At 26.3% G+C, this 24,065-nt stretch overlaps 1 protein-coding gene across 8 annotated transcripts in view; it reads left to right on the top strand.

Moving 5' to 3' along the window:
* LOC111038847 (protein alan shepard) overlaps positions 1-24,065 on the top strand; it is a 122,049-nt gene that overhangs the window by 11,822 nt on the left and 86,162 nt on the right. For 7 of the 8 annotated variants that reach the window (XM_022322105.1, XM_022322103.1, XM_022322104.1 and 4 more), the window contains exon 5: positions 22,458-22,493. In XM_022322105.1, the coding sequence (XP_022177797.1) occupies positions 22,458-22,493 (36 nt within the window). Of the gene's footprint in view, positions 1-21,724; positions 22,199-22,457; positions 22,494-24,065 lie in introns of those variants that run through there. The other variant, XM_022322106.1, reaches the window with a different exon arrangement.

A 24,065-nucleotide genomic window follows, 5' to 3' on the forward strand; every position in this document is an offset into this window, starting at 1 on the left:
TCTTGAGGACTATGTATATATTCTACCGTACATACTATTTGTACATTATTTATACTTAAGTAGGGAGTCAAGCATGACTTTCTTGAGCTCAATAGAACATCGTTATTCGTGAAATGTAATTGATTAATATAATTACAGATACATAAAAGTATAAAATATTATGCTACCTAACGTAAATAGTGTATTCAGTATTTCAGTGTATTCATCGACAAAGGTTATCAAAATACTTAGAACGCATTACCTTGAAACTCGTAATTTTTTCTCATCCACTTTTCTGTAGGTAATTGTGCGCCAAAACAAAATTGTTTTAAATTTAATTCTCCCTTTTTGAGTTTAAATTTGAATTACTTTATTTTATTTTATTTAAACAATTTTGACTCATGAAGTTTTTTCCCTTTTTAAAAATGTACTGATTGAAGGCGAGTTAAAGTTTCAATTCATTCAATCATGCACATTAATTGCATTAGTTAACAGTCTTCAATTTTATACATTTTTGTGTCATTTCATATAGTGTGTTGAAACTTTTACTCGCTCCTAAATATTCGATTTTTTATAAACAAAAGATGTCAACGTTGTAAAATAAATTTTTATTCAAATTCAAACTAAAAAAACCAATTTCAGTTCAAAAAAATTTTTATTGCTGTGCATGCTTGAAAAAAGTTAATAATTTGAAATTAAAAAAAAATGATTTTAATGTTAATTAGGTATTTTGTATATTAAACAAACCCAAATCCTAATAAATTTCAAGATCTTGCTTTCAAAATATTTCGTGTTACCTGTATCATTGAACACGTTGTACATAAATAATTCATAAATTAGAACATATTATTAATTAATTAATCAAGCAATATTTAATACAAATAAGAAACTACTCAGATCATTTAAAAATTATTATTTATACATAGATTTAAATACAAATTTAATATCCATAGGTTCATTATAATTCGTAATTTGAATTACTTTTATGCGTATACTGATTAAAATATTTCTTAAAAAGTAGAATTTTAAAATTATTTTCAATAATGAAACAGAGAAAATCATTTTTAGATGCTAAAAAGATATTAATTATAGATATTAATTTGAATGCATTTTTCCACAAAAAGTTATAGAATAATGTGGGTAAATCTTGGTATACTCAAGTATCGTAAAATGTATTTGTATTTTCCATTATAATCCATTATAATCCATTATAATTACTTATTTCTTATTAATTATAATAATGTGGTCTAGTACTCGATTGATACCCACTCAAAACTCAATACCATTGAGCTTAAGCTTTTTTATAAATTCATTTTTCTATGTTAAATCTAATCAATCCAATGTATGTTTATATATATTTAAATAATAAAAATATAATATCTAAAGACATTTCTGAATTTTAAAACGAAACAATTTTCAGTACAATAACTTTTTACATGTTAAAGAATGCATATGAGTTTTAATTTTTAACGCAATTGTATGCCTGTTTATCATTAATATCCTAATATCTGTGTATTAACTTAGTTCTTACATAGTAGATTTTATTTTCTAGACCTGTGGTATTCGGATCACAATTATGCTACAGTGTTGAGGGATATTGAAAACATAATTTAAGATATAATACTATATTAAAAATGGCCAAATGACAAACACATATACAACATACATTCCTACCTACCTACCTATTATTATAAAATGTGACTCATTGTAATCTCGCTTAAATATGATTCCAATTATTATTAATACATAATAGTACCTACCTATATCGAAACTTATTACATTATACTGCAATACCAATAAATTATAATGTAGGTAATCCTAATGAGTAGGACAAGAAGGATTTAAACAAATTTCATAATCATTCGTTAATATTATTATACACATCTTAAAACAATTTATTTATAAAATATTTTAATAGTTTTTATCTAAATTTTAAATAAATATAAATAAATAAATATTTTTTCTTCTTAAAAAATATTCTTCTTAGATTCAATTCCTTATCTTGTTATTTACTATTATGTTTATAATGAACAAATTAATTCGCTTCTATAAGTGGTGTGTAATTGTACTATTAATTTTCAATATAATTTGAATTTTAAGTTTAAAATAAATATTGATTGTGAGAACATAGCATAGATGAAGCAAAAGTAGCAATGAATGATAAATCATTTTTTCTCTTTTAATTTATAAAATAGAATAATATGTATTATTATCATAGTGACATGTGTGTGTGGTTTTTTTTAAAACTATTGTCCATGTTTGTATTCTCTGTAGACATATTATTCTTTTTGCCTTTTGGGATAAAAAAAAGTACTTATTTAAAACAAAATATAGAAAGTACGATTTTGTGCAGAAACGGTCAGCATATTATACATTTAAAGATATTTTATATTAATATTAACTATAAAGTAATAGTAAAAATACATCGCTTATTATAATATAATAGTAATTATAATATTACTAAATATGTAGCTAATATATAATTTTTTCAGTTTTAATCATATATATAATATATATATACTAAATTATTAAAATAACTTTTATGGACCATGGTTACAAATAGATGACGATTTTAAAATATTTAGTAATTTTTTATTTTCCCCTGATATTAAACAATTATTCTGACATTTTAATTTGTGATCCCAAAAGTACAATCCAGATCCAACTTTCTATCTGAAACTTAATAGAAGTTGATAGTCGGAGCAATTTTTTTATAAGAAAAAGTTTCTTCATAATGGTACACAAAAAAACTCATATCACTGTAAAACCATTCTACATTCATCGCTTAGCTCAAAATTAAATATTAAAAACAATTATTTAACTTTTTATATTTGTTTAATTTTCGATGAACTTTGTATCGATTATTATTAATACATTTTTATTATTTATTCAATGGATATTTATATATTATTTCTCTATGATATGAATGTTTTAAATCTGCAACTCAGCATTAATGTACATCTATATCTATAATTGTAACTGTAGAACTATATGTATAAATATATAATATAATGTTGTTCAAGTTTGACCCATAAAGTATATATACAAATTGTATTGTATTAACTAGGTAATAAAATGTGAATTCGAAATTGTTTGTTTCATTGTTAATTTTTAAGTTCGAGATTATTTATACATAGTTTAAACTAATTAAACCTTAATCACTTTTAATTTTTTTTACTTATCGTGGGTTCTTGGCAATGTATTATTTTGTTGTAACTACCTAATTATTTAATTCAATTTAAGCTTTATAGTTTTATTCTTTACTATAAATTGTATTTGTTTGCTTAAAATATTATTTGTATTTGTTAATTTAAGTTTATATTTAAAGCAATTCAGATCAAAGTGAAATTTATACTTATTTTATAAAATTAATTTCGATAATTAAATTGTATTACTTGTTAAATTAATTTTTAATTTTATCAATTTTTTTTTATCGAGGCAACATAATATAATGCTATATCTGCACAATAGTGTATCAAAGTATTCCATAGTTATTGGTGATATTTATTACTGTGGGTTATACGATGATAATTAAAATTGTAGGTATTTAAAATGAATAATTTTTTACCTCTCTTTATATTTATTATTGAATATTATATTTTAGATTCTGAGCGGAGCGATACATTTATTGGTTCCAATGAAATATGTTTTTTTTTGTTTTTATATTCCATCAACTTTTATAGCTGTAAAAATACTTCAATGTTTAACTTTCAAGTTGGATGGTTTTTGGAATCAAATTAGATTAAGTTGGTGCTTCGGGGGTCCAAAAGTAAAATTTTTCTCCAAGTTGTATTTTTCAAAATAAACGGGAAGAACAAAAAACAAGAATATTGACTCAAAAGCAGTTTATTAAAAAATCAGTTTCTGTCTTTTTTTTGTAATTTAATAATAGTTTATAGTAGCAGTATAATAGAAATAGCAGTAGAGCAAATTTAGGTACCTACTTTTTAAATTTGTAATTGATTTTCATATGATTAAATTTTGTATCTGAAACTTAACAAGTTTTTTATGATTTGTTGTATGTTAATCCAAAGATAAGTGATGAACAAAGTTTTTTCATTGCATTTGAAGTGTAAATGTTTGCAAATTTCATCAAAATCATTAACATTTGTAGATGTATGTAAAATATAGTAAAATTATTCTTAACATTTTCAATTTTAATAGGTAAAGTTTGAAAATTAATCTGTAGTTTTTTACTATTTGGTCTTACAGCATTTTAAAAATATTGAAAATATATGCTCACAATTTTTCTATTGATATATGATGTTCTGGTTTAAACGAAATCGTATATTTAAAAGAAAAATTACTGTCTGTACTTAAGTTTCTAATGACATCAGTTATTATGTTTAATATACTTAATTACTAAAAATAATAATTGCTGAGACATTCGCAGTTATTATTATTATTTCTTATACACTATACAATCTTCAAAATAATTACACATATTTTATGCTTTTTTACCATACAACAATTCACACTTATCTACGGTACCTACTTAAAACTAATTTATAAAAAAATTGCAGCATTGTTTGATTTAATGTGTTATCAATATGTTTGACCTAAAATACGCTTAATAATATTATATCGCGATGGTTTTGTCAAAAATAAATCCAATTTACTAACAGAAATTAAATTTATTTTTAAATTTAAGATGAAATCTTCGATGGCGTGATTATTGGCTTGTTTTATATATTGGTACTTAAATAATTGAAACTAAATTGTACAATTTCATACTTTTCATAAATAATAATATATTTTGGATGGATTCTCCGTTGGGGCCCAGTGCGTCGTGAAGGTGCTCAGGTATGTTGTATTTTGTCGGGCCTCTTGCGTGTCTCAATATTCTGTAATAATGTGTTTGATCGAGGTTGGATATCTGCATGTTGGGCATGTTCTTGGTGGCTCTTTTTTCATGAGAGGGCCACGTGTGTAGTGTGTATGACCTATTCTGAGGCGATTTAATAAAACTACATCACTTCTTTTGAGAGTCATTGTGTTATTCTATTTTTCTGCTGTTCTTTTTATTTTGTTTAATCTAGTGTTCATTTAATTTTTTTATATTTTTGTCTGATTTTATATTCCAGAGGGTTTGTTGATGTGGGTTATTTTGGACTATTGGCTTTTTCCTTGGCAAGTATATCCGCTCTTTCACAATCAGTTATCCGCAATGCCCGAGTATCCATGAAAAGATTATGTTATTGTTAAATTTACTAGTCAAGTTGATTATTTTATTAACGACAACGTTATCGTTATTAATATTATTAAGACTAGATAAAATGCTCATGGAGTCTATTAAAATTATATACTTTTTATTTTTCAAGTTGGCACTTAATATATAAGATAGGGTTTTATATGTAGCAAGTGTCTTAGCTGTATATATGCTACAATTATCTAACAGCCTCTCAGAAAGCTCTGTTTGTTGGATAACTGCAGCAACACGGAACAGAAAAATTAACTACTTATAGTAATAAAAATAAATTATAAAATATCTTCAGGTAGGTACCTAGTAATAGATTATTTTTTTCATATGCAATGATTTATCATCGAATTTAAGTTTATCCAATCGATTACAGTTATATCTATTCTCAATGACGATGATATACACTGGAATAACAGAGCACAATTCCTGTGTTTAAAAAAGAAAATGCATTCTGTTAAGATATTTTTATATATTTTACTATAATGTTTTACCATTTTTATATGGAAATAGTAAATGTTATTGAGATTAATCACTAGTGAAATATTGTTTACGCTGTTAGTTTTTCAACGGTACTTATAAATTATTTTATAATATTATTTTTTCGTTTGAATATTTCGATATTTTATATCTTAAATCTATATTTCAGTATTCTCAGGATCCTCTACAAATGCCGAATCATGAAGCATAACGTAAATAGATTTACTATAATATATTATGTGTTTTAAGTTTTAACTGTAGAATTTCTATAACACTTCATAATGTCTGCATTTAAACTTAGGTGGACACTACATCCGCATGTGTTGTCACTTGATATCGGTTTCATATTTTTGATAACACTTGTACAAAAACAAGTTTTTATTGTTTCAAAATCCATTATTTTTGTGTTTTTCAAACTTGAATAACTTTTTTTGTTGTTCTTGTATTGAAAAATTAAAACCGTATTTCACAGCCAAAGTTCTCATTTTTATGTGGTAAAAATTTCGTTTCTTAGTTATGACTGTAGCCTTTTTGATTCTTTCCTTCGCAAAACAGTTTTTGGTTTGTCTTACATTTTTAAGACGGAGACACCACATGCTGGTGGTTGCTTTAACTTCTGAAATTATACTGATAAATTACATTTACCACTTGGAACTAAATAAATTAGTTATAGAATATCAGTACCTATAAAACTGTATAACAATTATAGCGCTACTGTCCATTGAAAAATGTATGTGTGTATATATTTTATATGTAATCCCTGATTTCGGGTAAAGTAAATTTCACTTCATTTCATACATTACCCATGGATAAACAATGTTGAAAATGGGTTATACTTTATATATATATATATATAGGTATTATCCGAGCCATCATAATATTAACCAAAAGCTCTTCCTATAGGCAATGCGATGGTGATGAGAATATTAACATTATTTGAATAATATATGTAGTACTGTACTAGTATACTAGTATCCCTTTTTAATTTTATTAAAATATTCAATATTATTACTTTTTTCATTAATGCAAAATGGCTTTTAATGTGTTTTGTGAGCTGAAGTCTGATTCCTGTGAGAAAAATAGTTATGAAACAAAGAACAACATTTTCTTTTAATTATTCTATAATGAATACAATTATGACCAAAAATCAGTTTTAATAATAAAAAATATTTTAATGGTTATATTAGGTATTATTAGGTGTTTGATTCTTGCATTGGTAAATAATCTGTAATCAATCCCTGCATCTATCATGTTTGTTTAATTTACATTTTGTCTTTTTGCAAAACCATTAATTCTAATAAATAATTTGTATATCTCTCAAGAGGCTTTTGCATGTTCGTATGATGTTGGAAAAAATCTCATAATTTTTATAATATTACATATTTATATACATGTAATAATGCGTTCATATATATAATTAACAGATTTAAAAACGTTCATTCTAATATTAATTTTCAAATCGTGTTACCTGGGTGATGTCGACTTGACGCGCAACATAATATAAAATATACTATACTTACTACTTAGTGTATTTATCTTTATGTATTATACATACTATATGTTAACCAACCACATGCAATAATTTAAAATGAACTTCCATTTTCAATAAAATAATAACTTATTGCAGTGTTGCTTGGGCCTTATTGTTTTTTACTTAGAATAAACGGGTTAGTATTTAATATTTTCGTATAAGTACACATTATTTTAAATATACAAACACGTATTTTATTATTTTGTAGATAGGTAAATCGGTTTTAAGTTTTAACCTTTTGTTAAACCACAATTATTTTTGATTACCAATGTATCACTTCTCTCCCTCACATATTTAATATACCGATTTTCATTATTTACAGAGCTTATGCTAATGAACTTTTAGAACTATACATAATGTAGTTTGACATGCATTATAAATTAGATTATAAATTACCTGAAAAGTATATTTTATACCATATGAAAAATGTTTATTTTTATTTTATCTCAAAGTATAAACAAATAGCGTGTACATTCAATTTTTTTAAACTTGTTTCACAGTAATACAATTTTAAATAGGTTACATACAGTAGTTTTATAGGTTATGAAATAAATCATCGCATTATCAGAAAACGATTATAAACTGATTTCTATTCAATGTATGAATAATGATTTTCAAAATATATTGAGTTTAATCATTTAGGCGTTACTAATAGGTATGTATGATACTATGACAGTCAAAAACTATAGGTATGAAAATCTACATAATATTTTTCAAGTATAAAAAAAAAGATTATAGTTATGATTTCTATTATTCCATAAAATCAAGTCTAAAAATATCACGTTTTTTAAGTGATTAATTTGTAATTAATTAAAACGGCAAAGGCTTTACTCGATTAACGAAAAAATTTCTAAAAACCCTAAAATCAATTTTAGAACCAAGTTGTGAAATCTGTGGTAAAAATCAAATTTAAAAGAAGGCTTTAAAGATCCCGTGTCAGATAAATCAGAAAAAAAAAATTGGTTGGAAAATCAAGAAAGCTCTTTTCGGAATTTAAGAACTTTACTATGATAAATCAATATTTATTGCCATTCTATGGCATAATAATTCAATGTTATCTTATTTATTACCTAGTTTCAATATTATAAAATATAATGACAGTACATTTGACATTTCTTGAATTACTCACTTTTTATTTGAGAACTCCATAATTTGTTTTATACGATTATTCGTCATTAATATTATCCGCTTAATTTAAAAATAAATAATTGATATGTTATCTGCAGTGTCAGTCAATTTAAGACAATATTATCCACATTGCATATATGCAAATTGTAATAAGTATAGAAAATAATAAAAAAAATGTTTTGAAAATTTGAACGTTAATATTGCTGTATATTAAAAATATACAGCAATATTAAGTACTAAGTTAAAATATACAGCAATATTAATACTAAGTTTATTTACCAACAGTTATAAGGAATAATGAATTTGGAAAATAGTATTATTTAAATTCATTTTTTTTTACTTTATTTTCATTATTTATCACACATATTTTATCTAGGTAATTAATTTAAGCGTTTGGAAATTATGAATTGGGAATTCATTAATATATATTTTTATGATTTCCATACTTTTTAAACTTGATGTATTATCTGTAACATTAATATTGTTTAAACTCAATCGATATGCCAATCTATTCATATTTTATTTAATAAGTTACCTATTATTAACGATCAATCAATCCTTGATATAAATTTAGAATTTGTTTTGTAATTTTGTTAAATTATTACGGTTATGACTTGATGAGTCATATCTGTGTTAATAAATTCGATTTGTGAAGATATAGTTACTTTTTAATTTTTGAATACTTCTAACTTTTTCACAACTGTGTTGATTTTTTAGAAATATTCTGATAAGTACATATAATTTGGCTATAATATTTATTAATTCATAATTGTATTAAAGTGCCTATTTCTATTCAGTCTGAGCTTATTCATTTTTCTATTGGTTTATTATTATAGATAGTTATTTTAATTTTTTTTTGTTATTCAGCTGTGATTTAAATTAATTTTTGGTTTATTGTAGTAAATATAATGTCATGATCTCGTGTATTCAATTATTTTCAGTAGGACGTCTTATAATACAATACCAGTTATGACCTGTGGTAATATTTATCTGAGAAAGAATTTAATCTTTGTATTTTAAATTAATAATGCATTTATTAATTATTATTTATAGTTAAATATCAATTATAGATTATCGGTACCGCATATAATATAATATTGTATACACATACAGAGTGATTTTTTTTAGACGAACCAATACTTTTATATATTTTAGAGATTAAGAAAGTAATCTAAGTTTTTTCGTGGTTTAATTATGTTCATCTTAATGTAAACAAGGTTTACAACTAAAAAAAATAATTTCCTGCATACGATCGTCAAGTTCACTATTAAGAAATCTCCCACGGGTGAGATAAATATAAAATATGTTTTATTAAAGTATAGATTAATTAATTACATTTTTTGCTGTTTCTCATATTACCTATGACATTATACTTATTTTAAGTGATGATTATCCTTAACTATTTTTCTAGGAACAGAGACAATTAACATACTATATACCAATTTTTACAATTGATTTATTCCTATTAAAATACTACAGAGCTGATAGCACAGTTTTTAATGATTTCATTTTGTCGAGTTGCTACAACAAATAACAATGTTATTTTTTATTAATGGAATTTACAGAAAAATTAACGATTTCCTTGTCAGGTCACGAGTTGAGAAATCATATTGTTCGGCTGATAAACTTTTAGTTTAAAACTAAATAAAAAATAGTTTAAATATCATTTGCATTTATAAACAAAACTTTTCATATGAAATCTGCATGGAACATTGATTGACAATATTAGTGTATATAATATTTCCATCAACCAGTAATTCTACACGAATCTACCGAAATCTGTGTGACAGGCATTTACGGAATTTACTATAGATACTTGCTATCGACGAATTTTTATTTATTTTTATTGATTGGACATAGAAATAATACATATTATATAGTTGACCAGTGGGGTTGATAGAATTTTTTTTATGCTATAGACCTAATTTACTTGTTCATAAACACACAGATACGTACTTTTTTATTTCGACAATACAACTATCACGATCACACTACATAGACATCTGCAGAGGGAGGGGGAGCGAGGAAAGTACGGTTAGTTGCCACCTATGACTTTTTTTAGGTCAATTATAATAATCATTTTGTATCATAAAATAGAAGAAATTTTTTCTCTTTAAATGTTTATTTTAAAAATTATAATTTTATGGCAAGGCTGCTTTTAAGATATAACAATTAATATTAAATAACTGGAACCGACTGGTATTAACCGATTACTAAATATGGTACCTATATTATTGGTATCGTAATATTTTTTTAATAATAAAACCTTAGATCATATACTCGTACGAGTATATGATCTAAGAATAAATCTATCTTTTTTATCAATATTTTTTACATAAGCAAAATCAAGAAAGATTTCCTCGTTCGGGAAAAGACGAGTGAATTTAGGAGATAGTCGTGCAAATCAATCCATGCAAAATATCTTCAAAATTAAAAATTAAAAAATTGTTTTTGTTGAGTTGGAAAGTGGAGGAAGGATGGCTAGATATATATATTCCGTTATAATGCCTTAAATAAAAGCATACACATTATTGTGAAATTTATGGACTACCACTCATATACATGCATGCTAAAAATGTGCATATGTTTTAAATTTTTTAATTGATGAGGGGCAGGAGGGGGGATGGCTTTGACATAAACGTGGCATGAAGAAAATAGTTAAAGTCCAGATTTGAATGAATTTTAATTTTTATTTTGAGAGTAATATTTTTGACGATTTGTTTAGCACAGAATGAATAGAAAAAAGTTTATAGTGCATTTGTCATACATTATATTCTTTATGCATATTTTAAAGACAATGGCAGGTTGATGAATTTCGCATATTTTAGCATATTTCATAGAAGAGTATTTTTTAATTTTATGCTTTGATCTTCTTTTATGTAAGTACTTAAAATAAAACAAAATCTACTAAAATCATTATTATTATTTTATTTTTTGCATAACCAAAGAAAAATGGCACCTATAATATGTGATAATTTAATATTTATAATCTTTTTTATGGTGAAAAACTTGTTATAATTTGTAATACTTCAAAAAATAAGACTGCTTTAAACATAAATAAAATTTGAAAGCCACGGAAGCCACTCTTCTGTGTAGTAGATCTCGATATACCTATTTATTGATTAAGCTACTCTAATGGACTTAACTCTAAACTTTTTATTTTTTAGTTTTAATTGGAACAACTTATGAGAGATCTTGTTTTGATTAAATTTTTTTGACTTAAGATAATAACGATATTAACGTAAAAAAAATTGGTTAGATGACCCAATCAATTGGCTTATAATTATGATTATATATATAGATATTAGATACATTTGAAATTATGCACAAATTACAACTTCGTTTATACCATACAGTTCAGAATAACATTATTTATATTTATTGAAAATATATACATTTTCTCTATTTTAGAACTGTAAGCCTTTAATTCCTATTTTTTTTAATTTTATTGTCATTATTTCCTTTTCAGCATAAGGTGCAATGCAAAACATAGGGAATAATATTAAACAATTATAGTTGTATTTTAAAAATTGATATTACATTTTTATTAAAATATTTAGACATACCTTAACTATAATTATCATACATACTTATTGATAAATTTTTATATACATATGGTTAGAGTTTTGTATTTTGTCATTGCTTATGTTAGTTATTTTTTATATTACTGACACCAGTATAAATATTAAAATTAAAATTTATAATTATTAAAATTAAATACAATATTTGAATTCAATACCCAGAATAAAAATTTTAGTTATTATAACATAAAATCAAAAAAATTGTATATAATTTTTTGAAAGTGTTAATTAGTTTGACAACTATCATCACCATAGTAAATATTTTTAAAATTGTTTGGATGTTTAAGCAAGATTGATAATTTTCGAACCTTTTAACACAACTCTTGAGTATTTTTGAATTAACAAGAGTCTAAATATAACACGATAAGACCAATAATTAAAAATAAACTGTAATAAGACAAATAATAATTGGTAGACACGCTTTAAATAATATTTTATTGTTACAGAAGTTGAATTATAATTCACTTAGACAATTAATGAATAGACAATTCAGCTAGTTTTCATTTTTGATTCCGCATTAAAAAAATATCAATATTCCAACTTAAGTATTTAATTCATCTTGCATTTATTTAACAATGGAACTATGGAAGAAGCTTACTTATTATAGTTTTAAAAATTAATAAAGTTGGATATTGATTTTCATAATATCCGTTTCATGTATAATAATTTATTTTATATTATGCACCTAAAAACGACATAAACAATGCATTAATAATTCCAATAAAGTTAATAATTTATTTACGAACAATATATTAAGTTCATTACTACCCACGAATGTTTAATATTGTTAGTATTTAATTTTGCTGTTGATTACACCTACTAGACAGTATTAAAGTTATAGAAACATTCATTTTAATTGATTAAACAATTAGTTTTATTTTAGCTCATAATTTTTTGCGATTAAAATATATTAATAACCGAGTGTACAATCGTATAGATACATGCTAATGTAGTTGTCAAAACTAAAATAACTTTGGTTCCATTAATGTATTATTATTAAATAGCCTCTAATGTATAATATAAATTATGTATCATAAAAAGTTCTCACATTTACCTACTTTACTTATTATGTCTAGGCATAATTATTATTATATAGATTGTAACTATTCTTAGCACAAAAATAATTTGTTTAGTATGCTTTTGAATATATTTTAATATACAATTATTAAAATATAAGTATTTACAATTTACTTAATTTGTATAGGATTGATAAATTTGAAGTGACGTATAAATTATAGCAATCTTATGCTTTTTAATATACCACTCTATAAATGATTTTTTTGATGAACGAAGTGAATGCAAATACAATTAAATATTACTTAGTATAAAAACGTTTGAAAATGTATCTTAAAATACAATTAATTTTAGAAAGTATCATTGCGCGTATAAAAACCAACAATATTATCGAGTATTGTAAGTTTCATAGTTGACTACACTTTGGAACACGGCAATGCATAATGATTGTCAATTGGGATTTGTGCGTATAGCATAATAATCTGTTGGGGATTAAAGTTATTTGACGTGTACAAAATTGCATTTAATAGATTTATTATAAATAGTAAAGAAAATAAGATAAAATTAAGTGCAGAACAGATATGAACTTATGCATCTATATCGATATGTTTAATTCTTCAAAAGTAGTAGGTAGATGCCAAAGTGTACAGTATAAATCATATTATATAGGTATCAACAAAGATTAAACGAGTGAATCTATAACACTTTAAAATAAATTAATTTATATTAGTCAGATGACGAGTATGGTAGGAGTTTTTTTTACCACAAACATTTTAGTGTTCAATGTTTTTATTCTTGTAAAAAGTGTTTAATTGTATTTCTGTAATTTTAGTATCTTAATATTAATGTATAAGAATATTATAATTTATGAGTATGAATGCGATGATCTTTTGATATTTAAGTTTCGGAAAATGGCCGTCCTTACGTGACTTTTATGCAGTGATATATATATTTTTTAATCATTTTAAAATACAAAGTGATCCATTTAAGTGTACATATTTTGAAAAGTTTTAACTTTTTTTTTTACATAATTTGATAACATTGCAAAATAATATATTTACAATTTTTATCGTTAAGGTTTTTAGTTTTTTGAATCAAAGCGTACATTTCATAGTCTAAAGCTGAATACAAAATATTACTTGAGATACATAAATTTTTATAAAAAAAGGTAAAATTCAAAATAATGAGTATGTACAATTAGAGTCGACCGCCCTAATGATAATACCATAGACTTAAATATGATAAATGTGGAGAATTTAGCCCCCCTCCCTCAACTTTAAAATAATTTATTTTATTTTTCAAGACCTGGAATAATAATAATAATAATAAAAATGTTTTTAGTTTAAAATTCTGATTTCGTTAATTACTTGGCATCATGCTTTAATATTTATATCTATCTGTTTCGATTACCTATATAGTTGTGCTATAAAACTGTTGGCTGTTTATAAAATTATAATGTCACTTTATTCTTATTCTGGACATTTTTATATTATTTTTGAAATGATATACTTTTACTTTTATTTGTAATAATAGTACTTTTTCTTACATTTCTTTTTTGGCTGTTATTTATGTGCCAAGTCTATCAATTTATCGACAATTTGAAATGTCATGCAATTATTTATTGATCAGTAGTAAACTTTTAGTCGTGGTCGCCAGACGTTTAACTATTTTAAAGGTATTTCTTAATTTGCAGTGTGAATTTCTAAGTCTTGGTCAGAGTATTCCCTATATTAAATTTGCATTTGTAAATAACTCTATTACATATTTATTAGTAATTAAATTTTTTCTGGCAGGAAATATTAATTGACATATTTTCACTTGTAATTGTTTAAATTCATAATAATATATTCATATTGAACACTCGAATTAAAACTGTTATGAATATTCGTATTCACGTCGACCGGTCAAATATGAGTGTATTTATTGTTTTTCCTTCAGGTTAGGTTAGGTTAGGAACTGTTCTATTTATATGTATTTTTATAATTATTTTACAGATGTAAAAAGTCTTTCAATAGAATTTATCATTAAAAATATTAAATGACAATACCTTTTACCAAGTAGAAACATAATATAATATGTATTATTATTTATTAATATTGAGTTATTATAATTTTTAAATAAAATATTTTGTTATCATAATATAAGTAAAATTTAAAGGATATGAACGTTATCCTATTTAACTTTTAGTAGGTATACGTATGTTATAAATTGCTTATAATATGTATAATATTTATGTATTGAAAAATTGTCACTTTCGTGAATACTTAAGCTACGAAACAAATAATGTTGTTATGCTATATTAAATTGAGTATTTAATAATTTTATGTTAAAGGTTATCTAATAAATATTTAGTTTGGCTAAAATAAAATAAATACCTAATAACACCTAATTAACAATATGTAAAAAAAACAATTTCGTAATCTATGTTATCAAATAATAGAGGGAATAATAGCTAATCCAAGTGTTTTATATTTTTTTATGGCAAAAGGAATTGTTTTAAGCAATAAATCAAGTTCAAAAGTTTCATGTTGTATATTTATCATTTGGAAATCAAAATACACTAGGTACTTTCAATTTGCTCAGTAGTTTCTTTAATAAGCTTAAAAAAACTGCCAACAATCGTATGAATGGGTAACTGAGTAAGTGTGTTTTCCATCGATCTTTTCTCGTGAACGTTGTTCAACTACGAATACTTCCCATTATTATTTATTTTTGAATTCATAGAAACACAATACTGTTAGTACACTGTCCTTATAATGAAAATCAAAAATGCAAATCTATTGCCTAATATTCGGGCTCCTTATCTTATTATGATAAAATATAATATTTAGTTTAGGGCTACATTAAGAACATAGCATATTCTCATATTACCTTCGTTCTAGCAATATATTGAGTATTAATGTTTAAAAACATTTTTTAAATAAAATTATCAAATTATCATATCATACGTCATTATAAACGTAAATAAAGATTATAATTCATGTATTAATGGGATTAATTAATTTTTATCTGCAGTTCCAACATTTAATTATTGATTGCTGTTTGGCAGATGACAAATATAATGTTCATAAATGTTTTTCAAACTATATTTAACTATTTACATTTGTTCACAAATTGGCTTTTTGAACCATAATTGTATTCATTAGAAAAATCAAATAAATTTAAAGTTCGTGTTAATTGTATGAACGGTCATATCGTCATTAAAAATCGTTTAGTTTTAGTTAAATTATTAATTTTATTCGACTAAACATAATATAATAATTGTAACAGCATTACAAATTTAGTGAATTCCGCGAATATTATACATATTATTTGCTATTTTTTTTTTGGTGTCAAATGTTGTGTTATAGTTTCTACATGGGGCCTTTCCAACCAATCGATCTTTAAGTTATTAAAGGTCAATCATTTTCTATCAAACCATTGCTAATCGATTGCGTTCATAATCGGTTTTAGATTTTAAATACTTATAACAATAATAATATTATTGTACATTATTACATGATTGCGTTGAACTTAGAGTTTTACAAAAATGGCGCAAGGCTAAATATTAAAAATAAATAGGATCGATCAGTGTGATAACTATGTATGAACTAAAAAATTGTATTATAGCTCATTAGAAGAAAAATGTTTTGAAACCCTGAATATTAAATTATATACAATATACCAATCATGGCTCATAAATTGATTGATTGTAGTCAACAACTTTTATTCTTACTATCTTTTCTAAAATATTGTTATTTGGTAAAGAGTCATTGTAATTTATAGTAGGTAGACTGAAAATTAAAATTAAAATCATTTGTGTTAGTGTTCGATAAAAATCTGAAATACCCAATAATTTCATTAAGTATTTAAAGATTCGAAATATTATTTTTCATTAAGGATATTCAAATATTGATTGTAAATTTTGAAGTTCAGATGGAAGGCTAGTGAATAAGTAGGTACTTAAGGTATATAGATTGGTCGTGGGTAGGTTTCTTATGTAGGTATAATAAGAGATCAAATATGGCGTGAAAGTTGTATGAATAATATATGTATATTATATTGATATAGTTTACAAAGTTGAACATTATAATCTTTACACGAAAAGTATTAAATTATATGTAGTTAATGTAATTATTTTATGACTTACACAGCATACTTATATAAGAACATAAGTACTAAATAAAATATACAAATCAATTATTACAATTTACATGCAGGGGATACTATATGTAACATTAGACTATAATTAGTAAAACCTACATAGTATATATATTTGCAATGCTAAAATCTCAAAGACTAAGTAATACGTAAACGAAACTGTAAAATGCTGTCAGGTTTTTTTTTCAAGCAGTTGAAAACGTATTGTAGGTTTATAAATAATATGTGGATATATTTTGTGTGTTCTTTATAACTAGCTATGGACGTACGAGTCAGTGACTTTTGACACAATATTTTGAAACAATAGCTATATATATATAGATATGTCGATATGAGGACAACTTTAAATTATTAATATAATGGTCAATTGTAAAATAAGGCACGCTGCTTATATTCGTTTATAGCAATATACGAATACTCGAAGTATTATTATTTTTCAACGAATATCGAATCAAATACGTCTACGTGTACACTGTACATGTTATACCAAGGATTGTATTCGTTTTTTTCTTTTTCATTTCAGTATTGAATTAAACGAGAAAACATTTTTGAATTACATTCCTAAAATGTGAATATATATTTTATTACACTTTTGAAATCAGCATAACTTAACTGCAGTTTTAATATTTTGTTACTAATTAAACGAACAAATCAAATCGTTATTTATTTATACATTTGGGTTCATTATTTTACCCAGATTTTGATTTTTTTCACTCAATATGATTGAAGTTGAATATATAGACTACCAAATTAATTTGTATTGAATAAGTAAAAGGTGAACTATTTTTTTTTTTAATAAAAATTTTAAATATCTGTAAACTATGGAGTATATAGGTGTATATTATATTTGCATATATTTATTTAACATTCGTCTACATTTAAATATTTATACTTATCTCATTACATTTATTAAATAACAATCCCAAATACTTACATAATATAATGACATTGAGCTATTCAATATTCATGTTATCATAATAATACAATTTAAAGAATAAGAATTTTGTACCTATTTAGAATTGTATATGTTATAATTTGTGTATAAATTACAAAAATGTAATCTTCACGATCACGAAAACTGAACAATATATTGATATTACATCATTAATCATGTAGTTATAATTTTTAAGTTTAAGGCTGAAATATAATTAGAATAACGTATTGAAATACTGTTTAGAGTAATTTATTATATCAAATATAGTACTATAGTTTGTAGAAGTATTACACAACAATTTGTGCGTTTAAAATTATTAATTGTGATTCGAGGATAAAATAGATTTTATAATGATATATTTTGTTTTTTTGTAGAGACTTGTTTAAACAAAGAACTAGTCCAAAAGTTTTGTATAGCCCTATATTTATTGATTGAAAATCGAGGACAGTTGTTATTTTTTATTTTTATCACCAATTTCCTTTACCGCAAAGAAACATTTTCAACACTTAGAACATGTTTTTAAAAAAAACTGTGCAGATATTTCCTCATATTTTTAGTATTAAAAATATTGCTTAAATGCGAATACTTACCATATTTATTTAAATTAAAATGCATAAAGTTATTAAACTCAATCCTATTGTTTGATAAAAAACATTAATAAAACGAATTTAGCGCCTAAATATCCATGTTACATTAAAATGTATAATTCAGTTATGCTAAAAGTAAAGCTAACATATTTTCATATCACCTACGATGTATAGAGTATTCAAAGATTCAAAAATATTATTTTAAACTATAGCATCAAATTATTATTGCATATATTAATAATTTATACATAGAATGTTAATCATATATTAATGAGACTAGTCAATTACTTTATCTACATTTTTAACGTTTTAATATTATTCTCAGTTGTTTCTCTGTTGATAATAATAATTTTCATTGTAACACGAGTTTTGAACTATTTAACTATCTACATTTGTTCACCATTGGCTTATTGAACTATAATACTTGTATACATAAGACAACTTATGTAAATATTAAGTTCATCCTATAAATAGATGAATGGTTATATGTTAGGTATTATCATTAAACATAGTTTAAGTTTATTTAAGCTATACATTTTATTCAACTAAACTAATGTAATTATAACAAAAAATTGAAATATATTCATTATGAAAAAATATTATATTTTTTATTTTGTATTGTACTATTTTGTGTTATAGACTTATTATAGTTCCTTCTGGATCTTTCCAAACTAGTCGATCTTTAAAGAATCGTTTAAACTAAAGGTCAATCGCATTACAATTTTATACCATTTCATTATTGACAATCAGCGTTCATCATCTTTATATTTTAGATACCTATAAAATTAACGTTATAAATGTTGATTTAAATCAAAGAAAAAGTTGTTGTGCAGGTCGCTGAGCCGTGCCTCCGGAGTTAAACAGAGATATTTTTCAATTGTCGTAACATTATAATATATATATACGAGTACTTATATTAGTACTTATTAGTACCTACCATATAAACGTTGAATGAACGTATAAACATAATACGTTGAACCTAAAATTCTATAAAAATAGTGTACTGTTAAATATTAAAAATAAATAGGGCTCGATTAGTGATGACTATTTACAAATTTCAAATTTTTAAAAAAGCTGATTAGAAGAAAAATGTTTGAAAGCCTTGAATAGTTATATACTATACTATATCTTATGATTCATACTGATTGTTTTTAGTCAATAACTTTTATTTTAACTAAATGTTTTGAAAAATTATTATTAGGTTTAAAGTCATAATTATTATAACAATTTATTGTAGTTTTTGGTCTTCAGTTTCGTTAGATTTTAGATTTTATTTAACTTGACATAAATAATGATTGTAATCCTAACATTACAAATTCAGTATGAAAAAAAAATACAATTTAATTTGCTTCTTTTTTGTGTAATATTATATAGTAAAAGGGACCCTGCCAGTCGATATTTAATTTAATAAAATTTAAATTAATCTTAAACGCATAGTATTACTATAAAAATGCACTGTTAATTTTTTTTTATTAATACATTTGTTTTGATTCAACGTTTATAAAAATGTTTCGAATGTTGTAAAACGAATGTATATTTAGTTAGTGCACTTAGTATTCGTCGAAAATAGCTGTAGTTAAAGGTATAATCTCATTAATATCAAGATTAAACTAGTTCTATTTAATTTTAATGGAGTTGGTTTATGTTGCCAAATCTTTTTAACTGAGATTTATGTGATTTTATTTTATTTTTATGTATAATAATTTATATGTATTTGGGACCTATCAATAAAAATATGACTACATTATTTCTTATTTGATTATATTTTAAATTACCACTTATTTTACATATTATGTAGGTAACGTTTTATTACATAGTTAGGTAATAATGGTCTATATGTTTTAAAATATTGATAAGAAAAGTTCCAACTTAAATGTTATAACACAAACTTATACATACGTTAGTATACACACATAGTGTGTATGTGTAACTTTGAATTATTCAAATCATTATTGTAGACTGTAGTGGTATACTTGATGAAGTATTCTTAACTGTTGCACCGTCTTTGATTAGGAACTAACTGAACATTATAATATTTTTTAATCGCATTATCTATAGAATATTATAGTTTTAGACAATCATAGTATGTACAATTCCGATTTTGATTTTTATTTGTGATACGTTTGTCAAATTATATTGAATTTATAAGTAACATTCATTCGCTCGAACCTATTCAAAATTCTGTATCCGAGACTTACACATGTGTGAGAAATAATACCATATGTTTTTTGGTCTGACTGTTGAATTCTGATGAGGCCTAGTGGGTGGTTTAAACCTTAAAAGTATCAGTGTATTATTAAGCTGCTCGTCTATATTTTGTACCGGGTCAATCACGACGTGTGCACCACTACCACACCACCGCCCACCACCTTCCTCATAAACTAGATGTATAGTTACTTTAATTCGATTAGGAAGTTTTGTGATTTGTTTCTTCAACATGTATGTAGGTCTACCTATAGTATATAAAACACTCACAACATATTATGTTAAAATAATAATATGTGATGTGAACACTCGTTTTTTCGTTTGTTATTTATATAAATATATCGGTGCCGTCGCCGCACATGTGTTGATCGAACATAATTTTATATTATGTTTGAGGGTGTCGGTCTTTATATAGGTGTATATTTACTCGGGATCTCTTTCGAGAAACCGCCCTAACCGCACCCTTTCAGGAGGAAAAGGAAAAAAAAACAATACATCCTCTATACGTCTATGTACATATATATAAAAATAGAACGACGGCGCGCGACACGCGGCGGCGGTGGCGTTCGTCGTCGTGTACAAAAACGCTCGTCGCCGGCGTCGGGTACATGTGAGTGCCGGCGACGACGACGACGGCGGCGGCGGCGGCGGCGGCGATGATGACTCGGCGGCGGTGACGGCGGTGAGGGAAGGGTGATTTCGCCTGTGACTATGTACTACGCGCGCATTGTAACGGGGCCGCGGTGAGCGCGTACGGACGGGGCGGGCCGGGCCGGGGGTAGCGCTAGGGAGTGGCCGCCCGGCGCGCGCGTGCGTGCGACACAACGCGGCGCTCACCGTCGCGGCGGCGGCACTTGACGCGCGCGGGTTCGTCCGAAGTCGGCGGTACCGCCGGCGATCGTCGACGCCGCCGCCACTGCCACCGCCGTCATCGTCATCGGCCAGCAGCGCCAGCTATACACAGTACCGGCAGAGCACCAGCAACTTTGGTCGTGGTAGTATGCGTTTGCCGTTCGCCGTCGATCAGTGTGGTGTGCATGTGTGATATCGCATCATCATATTCGGTCGACGCCGCCGCCGCCGCCGCAACCAGTCGTCATATTATTGCTATCTGCTCGGTCGTGTATGTCACAGCCGCCCAGTTATCCGCAATACGATAATAATTTTGTTTTTCAATTTTAATTTTAAAATACAGATAACGATAATACAATAATTTTAAAAATATATTATAAATAATATCGTCGAGTCGTATGAATTAAAATAAATTTTCATCAACCGTCGTCGTCGCCGACGTCTCTCCGCCACAGCTGACATTCGAAATCAGCGCCGGATTTAATTCGTTCAAATATTTTTGTTTATTTTTCACGCCGTGAGAAAATCAACACTCTCCGCCGCCCATTGATTGGTCTACAAAAAAAAAACGTGGGTACTCTGTCCTAGCTTTAAGTATCTATAATCTATACATCCTACATTTACCATACGTATACTTGTTATTCATTAGTAATTATTGTCGTTTGACTAAAATTGTGTTCGTTTTTCGTGTACTTCGGTCACTTTAACATTTAAATCGAATCGGCGGCGTCTTTCGCTGTTTCGGTGATTTTCTTTTTCTGTCAGGTTTTTAAAATTGATGCATACCTGTTATACTTACCATTTGTTCTGTTTGTTTTATGTTTTCCAGGTAAACTACCACGATTACAACGCATCCTATTCCAAGGTAAGTCGTCAATAACGATTTATTATACGTTTTTATTTGCAACCTTATAAGGTGCCGCAATGTCGTTTGGCACATTTCCACATAAACGCGAGCGCACACACACACACCACTCTCTCTCACACATACACACACACACACACACACACACACACACACACACACATAAATACACTCACCCGCGCCTCACACGCACGCACACACTGCAGCGTTGTAATATGCACAATACAGCGGTTTTTCCTCTCCGATATAAAAGCGGGTGCGATATTTACAAAAAAAATTCTCAAGATTTCACACCATTTTCCGGCCGTCGTATGTTGGCATTAGGGGGGTGGGGGTACCGGGTACCTAGTAATAACACAATAATACTTATTAAAATCCGACGCGATAGGTATAAACGCTCGAGTCCCGCGGCTGCCGGTCGCGTTTTTAGCGGTCAACAACAACTTGTGCGCCGCCGCCGCGGGTTTTAAAGCACACGTCATCATCGTTGAGGCGGTGGCCGCCAAGGCAAATCTGGTGATGACGATGACGAGGGGATAATATATTAGAATAATAATAATAACAATAATAGTAATAGTAATAATAATAATAATATAGGTATGTTCATGTAGTTTAATATTATATATTGTGTTATTGTTGTGTATGATTCGTGTTGTGCATCGTGAAGAAAGAGGCGGCCGCAGCGAATTCGGTGTGCCGCACGTATAGCGTACCTATATATACACGAACACACGCATTATAATGTACACTAATACTATATATACGAAAATACCTGAACGCGACGATAACGGTTTGGTCGCAGCCGAAAATTAATATACCTATCTCTCTACCTACCTATAGTCTCTTACAAATAATATAATATACCAATACGGTGATACCTATAATAATACGCTGTCATGCCTATCGTTTCGCGACGTGCCACCAACAGTTGATTTCAGGCACGTGTGCAGGGGAAAAGATTTGTGTGTTCAAACGTTCCCCAAAATTGTAGGGGAGTTTTTTTTTTATAGTAAATTATTATTATACGAATACTAGGTAGGTTATTATAGTTACCCATTGTTCGTATAGTACACCAATTATATGTTATATAGATTAAGTTTTGTTATTTTTATTTTAATATAATATATTATATCATACCTACCTATAAATTTCTAAATTATGAGATTATGAGATAGAAGAATTCTTCATTTTCTTAATGAAACGTTGTGTGATGTATTTAATTATTGAAAAAAAAATAGTTATAATTTTCAAAAAGTTTAACCCCCTGCCCATAACCTAACTTTCAAAACAATATTTTTTTGCTTGTTTTCCTGATTGATTTTAATTTTGGGTAACCGCATTCCTTTATATATTATATTCCGCTGGTGCAGATCTATCATGGGTTGCATGCCGACTACTGTTCGCTTAATATACCTACGTATTATATACCACTTTAAACCATAGTTAAGAAAATAATGTCTTTCATCCTACTGTCTCCACAACCGCCGCCTGTGAATAAAATTCTTGACGATAGATCGATCGTCCAAAATAAATCATGTTTCGAAACAGTGGTCGCATCGTCGTCGTGTGCGT

This window comes from Myzus persicae, unplaced genomic scaffold, assembly GCF_001856785.1.
Source record: "Myzus persicae strain clone G006 unplaced genomic scaffold, MPER_G0061.0, whole genome shotgun sequence".
Taxonomy (NCBI): domain Eukaryota; kingdom Metazoa; phylum Arthropoda; class Insecta; order Hemiptera; family Aphididae; genus Myzus; species Myzus persicae.